At 40.1% G+C, this 17,095-nt stretch overlaps 1 protein-coding gene across 3 annotated transcripts in view; it reads right to left on the bottom strand.

Moving 5' to 3' along the window:
* The window catches only part of KIFAP3 (kinesin associated protein 3), a 267,451-nt gene extending 250,617 nt beyond the window's left edge, over nucleotides 1–16,834 (bottom strand). For all 3 annotated transcript variants that reach the window (XM_049881269.1, XM_049881271.1, XM_049881270.1), the window contains exon 1: nucleotides 16,588–16,834. In XM_049881269.1, coding sequence (XP_049737226.1) covers nucleotides 16,588–16,619 — 32 coding nt within the window. In that variant the 5' untranslated portion in view covers nucleotides 16,620–16,834. The remainder of the gene's footprint in view (nucleotides 1–16,587) is intronic.
* Between the last annotated feature and the right edge of the window lie 261 nt (nucleotides 16,835–17,095).

Below are 17,095 nucleotides of genomic sequence, written 5' to 3'. Positions count from 1 at the left end.
TGAAAGCTAAGGCAGAGCTGTAACCGGACTGGATAAGTGTTGCAATAGAGCCATCTGCAAAGACCTGTGTAATATTTTTTTTTTCCTATCTTCTTTTATATTTTGAAGTGTTCAAAATGTCTGGCTTTTCAACAACAAAAAATATTACGAAGCACACAAAGAAACAAGAACGTATGGCCCTATCATGGATTGAATTGTGTGCCCTCCAAAACATATGTTGAAATCCAAACTCCTGTACTGTAAATAAGACCCTATTTGGAAATAGGGGGTTTTCTTTTGTTACGCAATGAGGTCATACTAGTATAGGGTAGATCCTAATCTACCATATTTTTACAGAAATAATGTGTGTATTATGTATTTTGTGCCAACCGTACCCTCCCCCGCTGAAGTATTTTCATAAGCATCGCACGTAGAAACGCTCCCTCAGGAACCACATACATTAGATTTACTACACAAATACTTTAAATCAATTGACTTAAATATGCTCAAAGAACTAAAAGAAGCCATGGACAAAGGACTAAAGGGAGTCAGAAAACAATTCCTCAACAAATAGAGTATCAATAAAGGTACAAATTATAAAAAGGAACCAAATAAAAATGTTGGACCTGAAAAGTACAATAACTGAAATGAAAAAATTCACTAGAGGGGTCCAACAGCAGATTTGAACAGACTAAACCAAAAAAACAAATCCACTGCCAACGAGTTGATTTCAACTCAGAGCAATCCCACAAGACACAGTAGAACTGCCCCACACGGTTTCCAAGGAGCAGCTGGTGAATTTGAGTTGCTGACCTTTTGGTTAGCAGTTGAGGTCTTAACCACTATGTCATCAGGGCAGACTAGGTCAAATGAAGTTACTCAGTCTGATAAGCAAAAAAAAAAGAAAGAACAAGGAAAAATTAACAGAGCCTACAAGAATCACTTTCTATCCAAATACACACAGAGTTCGAAAGCAAAGGGATGGAAAAAGATGTAGCATGGAAACAGCACACAAAAGAGAACTGAAGTGGCTATACAAATATCAGACAAAATAGGCTTGATGCCAAAAATTGTTACAAGAGACAAAAACATTATATATTGATAAAAAAGTCAATACACCTAGAAAATATAACAATTTTAAGCATGTATACATATAGCAAGAGAGACCCAAAACATATGAAACAAAAATCAACAGAACTGAAGGGAGAAATAGACAGTTCTGCAGTAACAGTTGAAGACTTCCATTTTTAGTAACAGATAGAACTAGAGAGAAGAGCAATAGGAAAATAGAGGACTTGAACTATAAACCAATTAGACCCAATAGACATATACAGAACATTCCACTCAACAATAGCGGAATACACATTCTTTTCAAGTATACACGGGACAGTGGCCAGCTAGACCATATGTTATGACACATAAAACGTCTCAAAATTTAAATGGATTGAAATCATATAAAGTATCATCTCTCATCACTTGGAATTGAAAGTGGAAGTCAATAACAGAAGGAAAACATGAAAATTCACAAATATGTGGAAATTAAGGGACTCAAACCATCAGTGCGTGGAAGAAATCACAAGGGAAATTAGAATACACTTTGAGAAGAATGAAAACAAAAACATAACATAAAAAGTTATGGGATGCAGTAAAAGCAGTGCTCAGAGGGAAATTTAGAGCTGCAAATGCCTGCGATCAAAATGAAGAAAGATACCAAATCAATAACCTAATTATATACCTTTAGAAATTAAAAGGTGGAGACAAAATAGGGAATAGAGAAAATCAAGGGTATCAAAAGTTTGTTTTTTAAACAGATCAACAAAATAGGCAAACCTTTAGGCAGTCTAAGAAAAAAGACTCAAGTCACTAAAAAGAGAAGTGAAACGGAGACATTGCTACCACTTTTACTGACACAAAAAGGATTATAAGTGGATACTAACAACTATTGTACACCAGACTGGAAGCCAACATGGCACTACAGATAGGAGCACATGCCGTCCCTCCACAGCAAAGACCCGAAAAACTAAATAAAACAGAGACAAACTTTAATCCTGGAGCCCTAAATGACAAATGAAGAGATAAAGAACTCAGCCAAGCAACAAATGGAATAAGTAACTGGCAGAGAACATAGAGTGAAGAGAGATACACGCAGTAGTCTAACGCAGCACGGATTCGCCATCTTGGGACTTGGGACTCCTGTTGGAGATGGGTGGACAGGGAATACAGAAAAGCAGCTTCATGGAATTCCCAGTGGGAGACAAGACCCCAAACCAAACCAAACCTACTACCGTTGAGTCGATTCCAACTCATAGCAACCCTACAGGACAGAGCAGAACTGCCCCATAGAGTTTCCAAGGAGCGCCTGGCGGATTTGAACTGCCAACCTCTTGGTTAGCAGCCATAGCACTTAACCACTACGCCACCAGGAGTAAAACAACAACATACTCTTTCCCACCTCCCATCCATCTCCTCGCTGTTCAGCCTCCGCCGCTTCCCAGCTAGCTGCAATCGCTTGGCCGGCCGAGAGGTGCAGGCTCCATGCTGCTTGGAATCTCCCGGCCCACACTGAAGAGCGGAGGGCAGGGCAAACAGGAAGGCACCTTCACGGAACTGCCAGCAGGAGACAGAACACCCGGTAACCAGCAATATACGCTTTTCCAACTGCCATCCTTCTCCCCCCTGCTTGGCCTTCGCCACTTCCTTACTGGCTGTGGTAGCTCAGCTGGCTGGGAAGTGCAGGCTCTATGCCGCCTGGATTCGTCCTGCCCACGTCAGAGATCAGCGGACAGGGACTACAGGAAAGCAGCTTCATGGAGCTCCCAGAAGGAGACAGAGCACCTGGTAAGCAGAGATACACGCTTTCCCATCCCTTGTCCTTTTTCCTTGCGCTTGGCCTCTACCGCTTCACGCTGGCCACAGTTTTTGGCTGGGAGGCAACAACTCTGCTCCATGTCCCCTGGATTTGCCCTGACCACACTGGCCAGCTCCCTCAGTGTCATTCCTTTGTTGTTAGTGTTAGTTTTTCCTATTTCTTTTGGCTTCTTCCCTGCCTCTCACCTCCCCATTCTTTCTCTCAAACACCTGGCTCCCTGTGCCATCTTTGCTGCTTCTTGAAAGGCTGTGAAGCACCACTTGACTGGGGAACTGTTTCCCCAGTCCATGCCACCACGCTCGTGGGAACCCTGGGGCATCTTTTCTTTTGCCCTGTTTTGTTTGTTTTCTTTTCCTGGGTTGGGAGCCCACTCTAGCCGAGCTGTACCGAGTGGCTTGGGAGCCACTTCCCTGGTCTTCACAGCCATGCCGGTGGGATCCCTTGGGGCATTTCTCTTCCCCCCCACTTCCCTTTTTTGTCTTTCCTCATTTCTCAGTTTCTCGTCTATCTTACCTTCTTTTCCTGACTCCTGAACACACAGTGCTGTTTGACATCTCTGCCCCTCTAGCCAGGCTGTACTGCGTGGCATGGGAGCTACTTTTTTGGTCATCGCAGCCACACCAGTGGGATTCCTGGGGGCTTTGCCGTTCTTTTTTTTCCCTAATTTTTATTTCTTTTTCTGTTTTACTTTTTTCTTCTTATTTTTCTACAACTCTCAGCTTCTTGTTTCTCCACTCCAATGGCAAGCTCCTTAACACTCTTATTTGTTTGCTCCTGTTTATCCCTTCTCTCTCTCTTACTTCCGACACCCATCTTACCTCCACAAATCACAACCCCCCCCCCCACATACCTGCATCGTGCACTGAATATCACACCCCCAAGCAGGACAGGCACAGCCTACTGGAACCTACCCTGTACTGACTCCCAGCCCACCCTGTTGGCCCTAGTATGAGCCACAAACAACCCATCCCAACCCCTCCCCTTCAGCTGGACCTGCCCTGCTGCACCATAACTGAACGACTGACCCTGCCCATTGGACAAGGAGGTGAAAATATCATTCCCACAGAAGAGCAAACAACAAAGAACACACAGCCCACCTGCTCAGACATAACCAAATAAAAAAGCAAGACAAAACAAACAAATCTACAATCAATAAACGAAGAAAATAACTACTTAATGTCCTGAAGACAGCAGACAATATCATAACATATTAAAAAGCAGGACAGAATGGTCCCAGAAGGCATTCTAAAAAAAACACCAAGTGACTTTCCAGTAGAAGAAAGGGCACTAAAATGGCCTGATAGGGAATTCAAATGTTTAACATTCAGAGCTATCCAATAGTTGAAGCAAAAATCAAACAAAAATAAGGAAAAAAATAGACGAATTCATGTAAAAGGCAAATTCATGGGAAACACAGACCAAAAAAAAAAAAATAGAAGAATTTTAGAACTTATACCACCACAGTAGTCAAAATAGCCCGGTACTGGTACAACAACAGATACATGGACCAATGAAACAGAATTGAGAATCTGGACATAAATCCATCCACATATGAACAGCTGATACTTGACAAAGGCTCAAAGTCAGTTAAATGGGGAAAAGACAGTCTCTTTAACAAATGGTGTTTCCATGTCTGCAAAAAAATGAAACAAGGCCCACACCTCACAACATGCACAAAAACTAACTCAACAGGGATCAAAGACCTAAATATAAAATCTAAAACAATAGAGATCCTGGAAGAAAAACCAGGGACAATGCTAGGAGCCCTAATACATGTCATAAACAGTATACAAAACATTACTAACAATGCACAAACACCAGAAGAGAAACCAGATTAACTGGGAGCTCCTAAAACTCAAACACCTCTGCTCATCCAAAAACTTCACCAAAAGAGTAAAAAGACTACCCACAGACTGGGAAAAAGTTTTTAGCTATGACATTTCCGATCAGCAATCTAATCTCTAAAATGTACATGATACCACAAAAACTCAACAACAAAAAGACAAACAACCTGATTAAAAAATGGGCAAAGGATATGAACAGGCACTTCACTAAAAAAGATATTCAGGTAGCCAACAGACACATGAAGAAATGCTCACGATCATTAGCCATTAGAGATGCAAATCAAAACTACAATGAGATTCCATCTCACTCCAACAAGGCTGGCATTAATCCAAAAACACAAAATAATAAGTGTCGGAGAGGTTGTGGAGAGACTGGAACACTTATATGCTGCTGGTGGGAGTGGAAAATGGTACAACCACTTTTGGAATTGATTTAGCACTTCCCTAAAAAGCTAGAAATAGAACTACTATACGATCCAGCAATCCCCCTCCTTGGACTATATCCTAGAGAAATAAGAGCCCTTACACAAACAGATATATGCACACCCATGTTCACTGCAGCACTGTTTACAATAGCAAAAGATGGAAGCAACCAAGGTACTCACCAAAGGATGAATGGATAAATAAATTATGGTATATTCACACAATGGAATACTATGCATCGATAATGAACAATGATAAATCTGTGAAACATTTCATAACATGGAAGTATCTGGAAGGCATTATGCTGAGTGAAATTCGCCAGTTACAAAAGGACAGAAATTGGATGAGACCACCATTATAAGAACTTGAGAAACAGTTTAAACAGAGAAGAAAATATTCTTTGATGGTTATAAGAGTGGGGAGGGAGTACTAATTAGATAGTACGCAAGAACAATTTTAGGTGAAGGGAAAGACAACACGCAATACAGGAGAGGTCAGCACAACTGGAGTATACCAAAAGCAGTTTCCTGAATAAACACAACTCTCTTGGTAAAATAGAACATCCAGAAAGAAACTGAACAAATACACAAAAGAGCTAAAAGGTACAGTCAGCCACCCTGACCTCATAAATAGAACACGCCACCCAACAGCTGCAAAGTACACATTCTTTTCCAACGCACATGGAATGTTCTCTAAAATAGACCACATCTTAGGCCACAGAGCAACCCTCAATAAAATCCAAAACACTGAGATAATACAAAGTATCCCTTCTGACCACAATGCCATCCAAGTAGCAATGAACAACAGGAAGAGCAAGGAAAAAAAAAAAACAATTACATGGACACTAAATAACACCCTGCTTAAAAACCACTGGGTAATAGCAGAAATCAGAGATGGAATAAAAAAATTCCTAGAAATCAAATGAGAATGAAAACACATCATACCAAAACATTTGGGACACAGCAAAGGCAGTCTTCAGAGGTCAAGTTATAGCAATAGATGCACATATAAAAAAAGAAGGGACAAAATCAAAATATTAGCTACATAACTCGAACAAATTGAAAGAGAACAGCGAAAAAAGTACACAGCTACCAGAAGGAAAAAATAAAGATCAGAGCAGAAATAAATGAAACACAGAATAGAAAAACAATAGAAAAAATAACAAAATCAAAAGCTGGTTCTTTGAAAGGATCGACAAAATTGACAAACCACTGGCCAAACTGACAAAAGAAAAATGGGAGAGGACACAAATAACCCAAATAAGAAATGAAATGGGGAACATTACAACAGACCCAGCTGAAACAAAAAGGATCTCCAACAAATTTGAAAACCTAGAAGAAATGGACAAATTTCTGGAAATACACTACCTACTCAAACTAACACAAAATGATGTTGAAAATCTGAATGGACCCATAACAAGAGAAAAGATTGAAAAGGTTAAAAAAAAAAAAAACTCCCAACAATAAAAAGCCTCAGCCCAGATGGCTCCACGGAGAATTCTACCAAACAATCCGAGAAGAGCTTACACCAGTACTACTCAAACTATTTTGGAACACAGAAAAGAAAGTGATACTTCTGAATTCATTCTATGAAGCCAGCATATAACCCTGATACCAAAAACAGGCAAAGACACCACAAAAAAAAGTACAGATCAGTATCTCTCATGAATATAGATGCAAAAATTCTCACCAAAATTCTAGTCAATAGAATTCAGCATCATATCAAAAATATTACATACCATGACCAAGCAGGATTCATACCAGGTATGTGAAGATGGTTCAACATTAGAAAATCAATTAACGTAATCCACCACATAAATAAAACAAAAGAATCACATGATCATCTCAACTGACACAGAAAAGGCATTTGACAAAGTCCAACACGCATTCCTGATAAAAACTCTCAATAAAATAGGTATAAAAGGGAAATTTCTCAACGTAATAAACAGCATCGATGCCAAACCAATAGCCAACATCATCCTTAATAGAGAGAGGCTGAAAACATTCCCCTTGGGAACAGGAACAAGACAAGGATGCTTTTTATCAGCACTCCTATTTAACATTGTGCTAGTTTTTTGGAAGTCCTAGCTAGTGCGATAAGGCAAGAAAAGGAAATAAAGGGCATTCGAATTGGTAACTGTCTAAGTCATCTAGTGCTGCCATAACAAAAATACCACAAGTGTGGCTTTAACAAAGAGAAATTTATCTTCTCACAGTCTAGTAGGTTACAAGTCCAAATTCAGGGTGTCGGTTCACAGTCTAGTAGGTTACAAGTCCAAACTTCGGGCGTTGGCTCCAGGGGAAGGCTTCCTCTCTCTGTGAGTTCTGGAGGAAGGTCCTTGTCCTCAATCTTCCCTTGGTCGAAGAGCTTCTCAGGTGCAGGGACCCCATGTCCAAAGGGTGCACCCTGCTCCTGGCGCTCCTTTCTTGGTGGCATGAGGTTCCCAATTCTCTGCTTGCTTCTTTCCTTCTATCTCTTAAAAGATAAAAGGTGGTGCAGGCCACACCCCAGGGAAACTCCCTTTATGTTGGATCAGAGAGGTGACCTGAGTAAGGGTGGTATCATAATCCCACCCTAGTCCCCTTAACATAAAATTACAATCACAAAATGGAGGACAACCACACAGTACTGGGAATCATGGCCTAACCGAGTTGACACACACATTTTTGGGGGGAACATAATTCAGTCCATGACAGTAATGAAGAAGGTAAACAGTCCCTATTTGCAGATGGTATGATACTATACATAGAAAACTTAAGACTCCATGAGAAAACAACTGAAAGTAATTGAAAGATTCAGCAGAGTAGCAAGATACAAGCTAGACATACAAAAATCAGCTGGATTCCTATACACCAATAAAGACAACGATGAAAAGGAAATCAGGGAAACAATACCATTTATAATAGTCCCCAAAAAACATAAAATACTTACGAATAAATCTAACCAGGGACGTAAAAGACCTATGCAAAGAAAACTACAAAATACTACTGCAAGAAAATAAAAGAGATCTACATAAATAGAAAAACATAACATGCTCATGGATAGGAAGACTCAACATTGTGAAAATGACAATTCTACCCAAAGGAATTCACAAATACAATGCAATCACGGCTCAAATACTAACAACGTTCTTTAAAGATTTGGACAAACTAACCGGTAACTTTTTAAGAAAAGGGAAGAAGCCCTGGATAAGTAAAACACTACCGAAGAAGAAGACAGAGTAGGAGGACTCACACTACCTGACCTCAGAACCTACTATACAGCTGTGGTAGTCAGAACACCCTGGTAGTGGTACAACAACAGATACATTGACCAATGGAATAGAACTGAGAACCCAGATATAATTCATCCACCTGTGGTCACCTGATTTTCAACGAGAGCCCAAAGTCCATCGAGTGGGGAAAACACAGTCTTTTTAACAAATGGTCCTGGTAAAACTAGATGTCCCTCTGCAAAAAAGTGAAACAGGACCCACACCTCACACTATATACAAAAACTAACTCCAAATGGATCAAGGACCTGAATATAAAGCCAAAAACTATAAAGTTCATAGAAGAAAAAACAGGATCAACGCTAGAGGCCCTAATGCACAACATTAACAGGATACAGACCAAACCTTAAACAAAACACACACTCCAGAAGACAAGCTACATAAGAGGGATCTTCTAAAAATCAAAACTTACGCTCATCAAAATACTTCACCAAAAGAGTAAAAAGAGAAACTACAGACTGGGGAAAAAATTTCTGGCTATTACAGATTAGACAAAGGTGTAATCTCTAAAATCTACAGGAAAATCCAACACCTCTACAACAAAAAGACAAATAATCCAATTAAAAAATGGGCAAAGGAAATGAACAGACACTTCACCAAAGAAGACATTCAAGTGGCCAACAGACGCATGAGGAAATGAATGTGATCACTAACCATTAGAGAAATGCAAATCAAAACCACAATGAGATACCATCTCACCCCAGCATTACTGGTACGGATCAAAAAAAAACAGGAAATAACAAATGTTAGATTGGCTGTGGGGAGACTGGAACTCTTATGCAGTGTTGGTGGGAATGCAAAATGGTACAACCATTTTGCAGAATGATACGATGCTTCCTTAAAAAGCTAGAAATAGGAATACCATATGATCCAGCAATTCCACTCCTGGGAATATATTGTAGAGAAATAAGAGTTGTCATACAAATAGACATATATACACCCATGTTCATTACAGAATTTTTCACAATAGCAAAAAGATGGAGACAACCTAGATGCCCATCAACGGATTAATGGATAAACAAACTATGGTACATACACGCAATGGGATACTACGAAATGACAAAGAACGATGAATCTGCAAAGCATCTCATAACATGCATGAATCTGGAGGGCACTATGCTGAGTGAAATAAGTCAATCACAAAAGGACAAATATTGTATGAGACCACTACTATAAAAACTCATGAAAAGCTTTATATACAAAATGAAACAATCTTTGATGGTTATGAGGGAGGGAAGGGATGGAGATAGAAAACCACTAAATAGACAATAGATAAGTGGTAACTTTGGTGAAGGATAAGACAGTACACAATACTGGGAAAGCCACACAACTTGTATAAGGCAAGGTCATGGAAGTTCCATAAACACATCCAAATTCCCTGAGGGATGGAATTGCTGGGCGGAGGCCTTTGGCCCTTCATCCAAAGGTTAGACAGGCCCATAAAACAAAATGAGACTAAAGGGCACACCAGCCCAGAAGGAAAGGACTAGATGGCAGGGGTGGACAGGACAGCTGGTAATAGGGAACCCAAGGTCAAGAAGGGAGAGTGTTGACATGTCGTGGGGTTGTTAACCAATGTCATAAAACAATATGTGTACTAAGTGTTTAATGAGAAACTATTTTGTTCTGTAAACCTTCATCTAAACTATAATAGTAATAAAAAAAAGCCAGAGACAAAAAAAAAAAGACCAGACTCAACTGGCCTGCCAGAGACTGGAAAATCCCAACAGTATGACCCCTGGAAACCCTTTTAGCTCACTAATGAAGTCACTCTTGAAGTTTACCTTTCAGCCAAAGATAGATAGCTCAAAAATCAAAACGAGACTAAAGAGGCACACCAGTACGGGGCAAGTACTAGAAGGCAGGAGGAGACAGGAAAGCTGGTTATAAGGAACCCAAGGTCGAGAATGGAGAGTGTTGACATGTCGTAGGGTTGGTAACCAATGTCACAAAACGATATGGGTACTAATTTTTTAATAAGAAGTTAGTTTTTTCTGTAAACCGTCATCTAAATTACAATAATACAAAATAAAGTTAAAGATGGCACTGGGTTTTTTTTTTTTAATTAAATTTAAAAAAATTGTACACCAACAAATTAGATAACCTAGATAAAATTACAGATAACATTGCAGATAGCCGGAATTCTGGAACACCTAACTGTGCCCATGAGGAATCTGTACATGGATCAAGAGGCAGTAGTTTGAGCAGAACCAGGGGATACTGTATGGTTTAAAGTCAGGAAAGGTGTGTGTCAGGGTTGTATCCTTTCACCATACCCATTCAATCTGTATGCTGAGCAAATAATCCAAGAAGCTGGACTATATGAAGAATGGGGCATCGGGGTTCCAGGAAGACTCATTAACAACCTGCACTATACAGATTGTTATGCAACCTTGCTTACTGAAAGTGAACACGACTTGAAGCACTTACTGATTAAGATCAAAGACCACACCCTTCAGTATGGATTACACCTCAACATAAAACAAAAATCCTCACAACTGGACCAAAAGGCAACATCATGATAAATGGAGAAAAGATTGAGGTTGTCAAGGATTTCATTTTACTTGGATCCATAATCAACACCCATGGAAGCAGCAGTCAAGAAATCAAAAGATGCATTGAATTGGGCAAATGGCTGCAAAAGACCTCTTTAAAGTATTGAAAAGCAAAGATGTCACCTTGAGGACTAAGGGGTGCCTGCCCCAAGGCATGGTGTTTTCACTTGCCTCATATGCATGTGAAAGCTGGACAATGAAGATGGAAGACTGAAGAAGAAATGATGCCTTTGCATTGTGGTATTGAGGAAGAGTACTGAACATACTATGGACTGCCAAAAGAATGAACAAATCTGTCTTGAAAGAATACAACCAGAATGCTCCTAAGAAGCAAGGATGGCAAGACTGCATCTACATCCTTTGGACATGTTATCAGAGGGGATCAGTTCCTGGAGAAGGACATCATGCTTGGTAGAAGGTCAGTGAAAAATAGCAAGACCCTCAATGAGATGGACTGACACAGTGGCTGCAACAATGGGCTCAAGCATAGCAACAACTGTAAGGATGGCACAGGACCCGGCTGTATTTCGTTCTGTTGTGCAAAAGGTTGCTACGAGTTGGAACTGACTTGACGGCAGCTAACAACAACAGACAAAATGAACCAATTCCTAGAAACACACAAACTACCAAAAGTGACTCAAAAAGAAATAGAAAATTGGAATAGACTTGTAACAAGTAAAAAGGTGGAATCAGTGACCAAAAAACCTCTTAACAAAGGAAACCCAGGACCAGATTACTTCACAGGTGAATTCTACCAAATACTTAAAGATGAATTAACACTAATTCTTCTGAAACTCTTCCAAAACAGAAGGAAACACTTCCTAACTTATTCTGAGGCTAGCATTACCTTGATACCAAAAAAAGGAAAAGACACGACAGACCAAAATCCCTCATGAATACAGATATAAAAATCCTCAGCAAAATACTAACAAACCAAATACAGAAGCATATTAAAAGGCTTATACCTCACAGAACAAGTGAGATTTATCCCAGGGATACAAGGGTGGTACAACATAACAAAATCAATCAATGTGACACATATTAAGAGAACAGAGGAAATAACGCCACATGATTATTCCAATTCATGCAGAAAAAGTATTTGACAAAATCCAGAACCTTTCATGACAAGACATTCAATAAACCAGGAACAGAAGGGAACTTCTTTAACGTGATAAAAGACATACACGAAAAATCCACAGGTGACATCATATTCAACGCCAAAAGACTGAAAGCTTTTCCCTTAAGATTAGGAACAAGACAAAGATGTCTGTTTTTACCATTTCTACCCAACATTGTACTGGAAGTTCAACTAGGCAAGAAAAAGAAATAAAAGGCATCTGAATTGGAGAGGATGAAGTAATCCTATGTCTACTCATAGATGACACGGCCTTCTGTGCAGAAATTCCTAAAGAGCCCACGAAAACAACAACCAAAAAAAGCTGTTAGGGCTAATAAGCAAATTCAATAACATTTCAGGATACAAGACAAACACATAAAAATCAGTTTTTTTCTATGGACTACCAATGAACAATTCAAAAAGGAAATTAAAAAAACAATTCCACTGACAATAATATGAAAAGTAATAATAAAAAAAATAGGCATATATTTAACCAAGAAGGTAGAACGCCTGTACAATGAAAACTACAAAATACTGCCGAAAGAAATTAATGAAGGCTTAAATAAACTGAAAGACATCTGGTATCCATGGATCGGAAGACTTAATCTTGTTTGGAGGACAATATTCCCCAAAGTGACCTACAGATTCAATGCGATCTCCATCAAAATTCCAACGGTCTTACTGCAGAAATGGAAAAGCTGACCCTAAATTCATATGAAAATACGAGGGGCCCTGAATAGCCAAAACAATCTTGAAAAAGTTGGAGGATTCAAACTTCCCAATTTCTAACTTACTAGAAAGCTATGAAAAAAAAAAAAAAAAAAAAACCAGACCTGTTGCCTTCAAGTTGATTCTGACTCACAGCAACCCTGTATAGGACAGAGTAGAACTGCCCCATAGGGTCTCCAAAGAATGGCCGGTGCATTTGAACAGTTGACCTTTTGTTTAGCAGCCGAGTTCTTAACCTTAGCGCCACTAGGGCTCCACTACAAAGCTATAGTAAACAAAAAAGTGTGGTACTGGCACAAGGACAGACAAATAGATCAATGGAATTGAATTGAGAGTTCAGAAATAAACTCATACACCCATGGTCAACTGATTTTCAGCAACAGTGACAAGACTATTTAGGGGTGAAAGAACAGTCTGTTCAACAAATGGTGCTGGGACAGATAGATATCCACATGTAAAAGAATCAAGTTGGAGCCTTATCCTCACAGCATACATAAAAATGAACAATAAATGAATGAAAGACCTAAATTTAAGAGCTACAACTATAAAACACTTAGCAGAAAACAAAAAGACAATTCTTCATGACCTTGGAATAGGCAATGGCTTCTTAAATATGGCACCAAAAGCACAAGCAAGAAAAGGAAATAAATAAACTGGACTTCTGCCCAGGACTGCATTAGTCAAACGTTTAATTTTAAAGGACCTGCGGATCTACACTATATTCTCCAGCTTAGTCATTATCTATAAAAACAAGATTATTTCGGTCCTTATTATCTTTCAATGCTTGCAAAAGTGGGTGAAGAAAAGACCTACTACTTATTGGACCCCCTCAAGACCTGAAAATTTTCAATTGGTAAGAAATTTCTACCAGTCACAGTATTTTATAGAGTCAAGCAGAAAGATACAAAAACTGTGAAAATCATACTCTAGCACCCACCCACTAAACTATAAATCATGTTCCTTCCTCTTCTCCATATCTTCCCTTGAATCATCCCTCAAAACTTCCTGTTCTTCTTATTTTAGTGAATGATAATACCATCTAAACTAATTTTAAGCTAATTAACAAGCCTGGGAATCATCCTTGATTCCTTCTTTACCTCCTCTGCCGTAGCTAATCAATAATTAAGTTAAAAACATATGCCCTCCTAAAAATCTATCAATTTCTCTTCATTCTCACTGCTATTAGTTTGTTGTTAGCTGCCAGCTGAGTCAGCCCCCACTCATGGTGACCCTATACACAACAGAGCAAAACTCATCATTTTAAGCAAGTGTAAAAAAAAAAAAAAAAAAAAAAAGTCACTGGCTATATAACTACCTATTAGTTTGCATATCTCACTGAGGATAGGAACTAAGTCTATTTATTTAGTCATTTCCCCAATATCTTATACCAATAGCCTATTTTCCCCAGTATCTTAGAACAATACTAAATGTTTAACTAAACAATACATTTAGTATTGTTCTAAGATCCTAGGGAAATGACTAAATAAATAGACTACTGGTATTTATTCAGTTTTTTATGGAGTCAAAACACTAACTAGTAGCAGAACAAAAAATGAAAACCAAGATTTTTGATTCTATAATCCATTACACATGTAAACATACACAAGTATTACATATGGAGACACACATAAAAAGACTAGAAGTTTCTTAGCAATAGCAGCTACAGTAAAACCACTGAAATTAATTAAAATTGGACCAAATCAATTAGATGAAAAACATACAGCTGTCTTATTAAAAACAAACTATAAAAGTCAAAATCATTCCAAAAGGAACATACGTAATCATTAACAAAAAATCAATAATTAAAATGGAAGGTTTTGCCAGACATCCTAAACCTTTCCCATCAGGCATGTACGAGTCTGTCGGCTGCATACTTCTAATCTGAAAGAAAGCAATACGAACTTTTTATTCTTTATATTATCAACATTAGACAGAATTGAGAAGTGCATCTTTCAACCTTGCCAGATTCTGATTTCGTCTTACTGCAAACATTACAGAGCTGGTTCAATTTTATTTTTTGAACTTTAGCTAATATGGCTTTAAAGGTAAGCAACGGGGCCCTGGTGGCGCACCGGTTAAGTAATATGCAGCAGTTCAAATCCACCAGCTGCTCCTTGGAAACCCTATGGGGCAGTTGTACTCTGTCCTCGAGGCTGATAATTACAAATCACAGTATGCCTAAGGGTCCGTACCAAAAACCTAACCAAACTCGTCACCGTCAAATGGATTCCAACCCACAGCAACCCTACAGGACAGAGCAGAACTGACCCATACAGTTTCCAAGCAGCGCCTGGTGGATTCCAACTGCTGACCTTTTGGTTAGCAACTGTAGCACTTAACCACTACGTCCACCAGGGTTTCCTAATAATGCGACAGTAATCCCATGAAAAACTACTTCTGGCACAACTATATGAAAATCAGGTGACTGAATATGTAGTATTATAATGGCTCTTTGCTCTAAAACAATCTAGAATTTAGAGTTGAAAGGTAAAGAATTTATCTTCTCCCTAAATGTTTCAATCAAAGTATTCTAAAAGATCAATGTAAGCAAAATTCAGCTAGGAAATCAATACTGAGTATATACTTGTTATGACTAAATATTCACTATTTTTCTTTTTACTGTTAAAGCCTATTTGTCACTTTCAGGTATTGTAACGTAAGTGAGAAAGGTAGGTAACTTTATGCCTCACTCCTGCAAAGACAATGCAGTTGATATTTTTTACAACTGTTTGAATCCTGCTTTAAGCTTCTCTTGATGGCACTGGGGGTCGGGTTTGATGCGCGGAAGAGTCTTCTGTGATGATCAGAGCCCCGCCAAGCCAGGATAAACACAGTCACTAAAAGTACATAATGACTTGAAATAACACCACCACCTGACATGCGTGTTTTATCTTTTAAAAGGATTTTCATATTTGGTCCTTAAATCACTCAAAAGGTAGTACGTGCCCCATTTTCAGAAGAGGAAACTGTATCCAAAGGACACCAGTGACTTTCCTAGGATATTTACTGAATCAGTGGCAGGGACTTAACTAAAAATGGAGAATTATCTGTTAGATCATTGCAAAGTCTTGGTCCAGTGATGAGCACCCTTTTCACCAGGGTTGAGCTGATGTCTGACAGAAGTCAAATAATCCCAAGAGATTGCAATTTCCTTTAAAGGGTAACTGATAATACAAATGCTTTTAGACTATAGAAATTACGGCCTGTTCCACGTCAATCTCCTAAACAAAAAAAAAAGCTCTTGGTAATTATGAACCTTTTTTTTCTACAAAAATTACATTGTATGTATGGCAGTAAAATGGATGAGAAAAGCAGAAAATAGGCTGGAAAACAGAATCTCAGAACAGCCTCCTTATAAAATAAAAGCCACCCCCTATTTCTTCGTCAAAGGAAAGCTCACGGCAGTGAACCCCAAACTAGAGACAGAAAGCGGAGGCGCCAGAAGCCTTCATTTCCATGCTCCCACGGATTTATTTATTAGGGAGAAATGAAGGATCAGGGCGAGGTAAAAAACAAAGGACGCGGTTTACGCCACCCCTCCCCACAATTAGCAAGGAAACCATCAGTGCGGCCAGCGCCCCGCCTAGCCAGGTAAGAGGCTCCAGATCCTTGCACCCCGAAAGGGCACTCTGCTTTTTCCCGAGTCACCTTTTGCTCCCCTTGCAATGACTTCTTTCCCTGCCTCCCTCCCTCATCTCTAAGCTTCTAGCTTCGCGCAAACCCTCTACCATCACTGCCAACCCCGTAACATCCTGAGGGCCCGGCGGGGAGGGCCGCGCAGAGCCTTGGGGAGTCGTCACCTTTTGAGGTATCTGGCGTCCTCCCCTTGCATGGCGGCGGCGGCGGCGGCGTGGAGGGGCAGGTGGGGTTATCTCTGGGAGGCAGGCAGGCCTAGTTCCGGGGACGGTGGCCAAGGTACCCCCACGCCCAAAGGCGATGACAGTCGGGGCCTGCAAGGCGGGGCGGCGGCGGCACTGCGGTTACCACGGTGAGGCCGCCGGCTCCTCCCCCAGCTCCTGGGCTCCGAAACGCTGGAGCCGCCCACAGCCGCCTCGGCCAGGCCCGCCGCACAGCGCATGCGCCTGTCGGCAGCCCAGTGTGCGCAGGCTCAGTGGGCGACGCGGGCCCTGAGACCGAGTCGGCGCGCCAGGGCGCGGAGCGTCAAGGTTATGATTCGGGTTTAGCCTTCTGCGCTATAGGAGGGGGTTTCCTGGTCACCGCGCCCTTGAGGATAGGAATAGTTATCCTAGTCTGCATAGTTGGAATTTCAGGTAATTAGGTTGAAAGGGGCGGAGGAGAATCCATTAC

This window comes from Elephas maximus, chromosome 3, assembly GCF_024166365.1.
Source record: "Elephas maximus indicus isolate mEleMax1 chromosome 3, mEleMax1 primary haplotype, whole genome shotgun sequence".
Taxonomy (NCBI): Eukaryota; Metazoa; Chordata; class Mammalia; order Proboscidea; family Elephantidae; genus Elephas; species Elephas maximus.
Note: the sequence above shows the minus strand (reverse complement) of the source record. Positions and strands in the feature narration are given on the sequence as shown.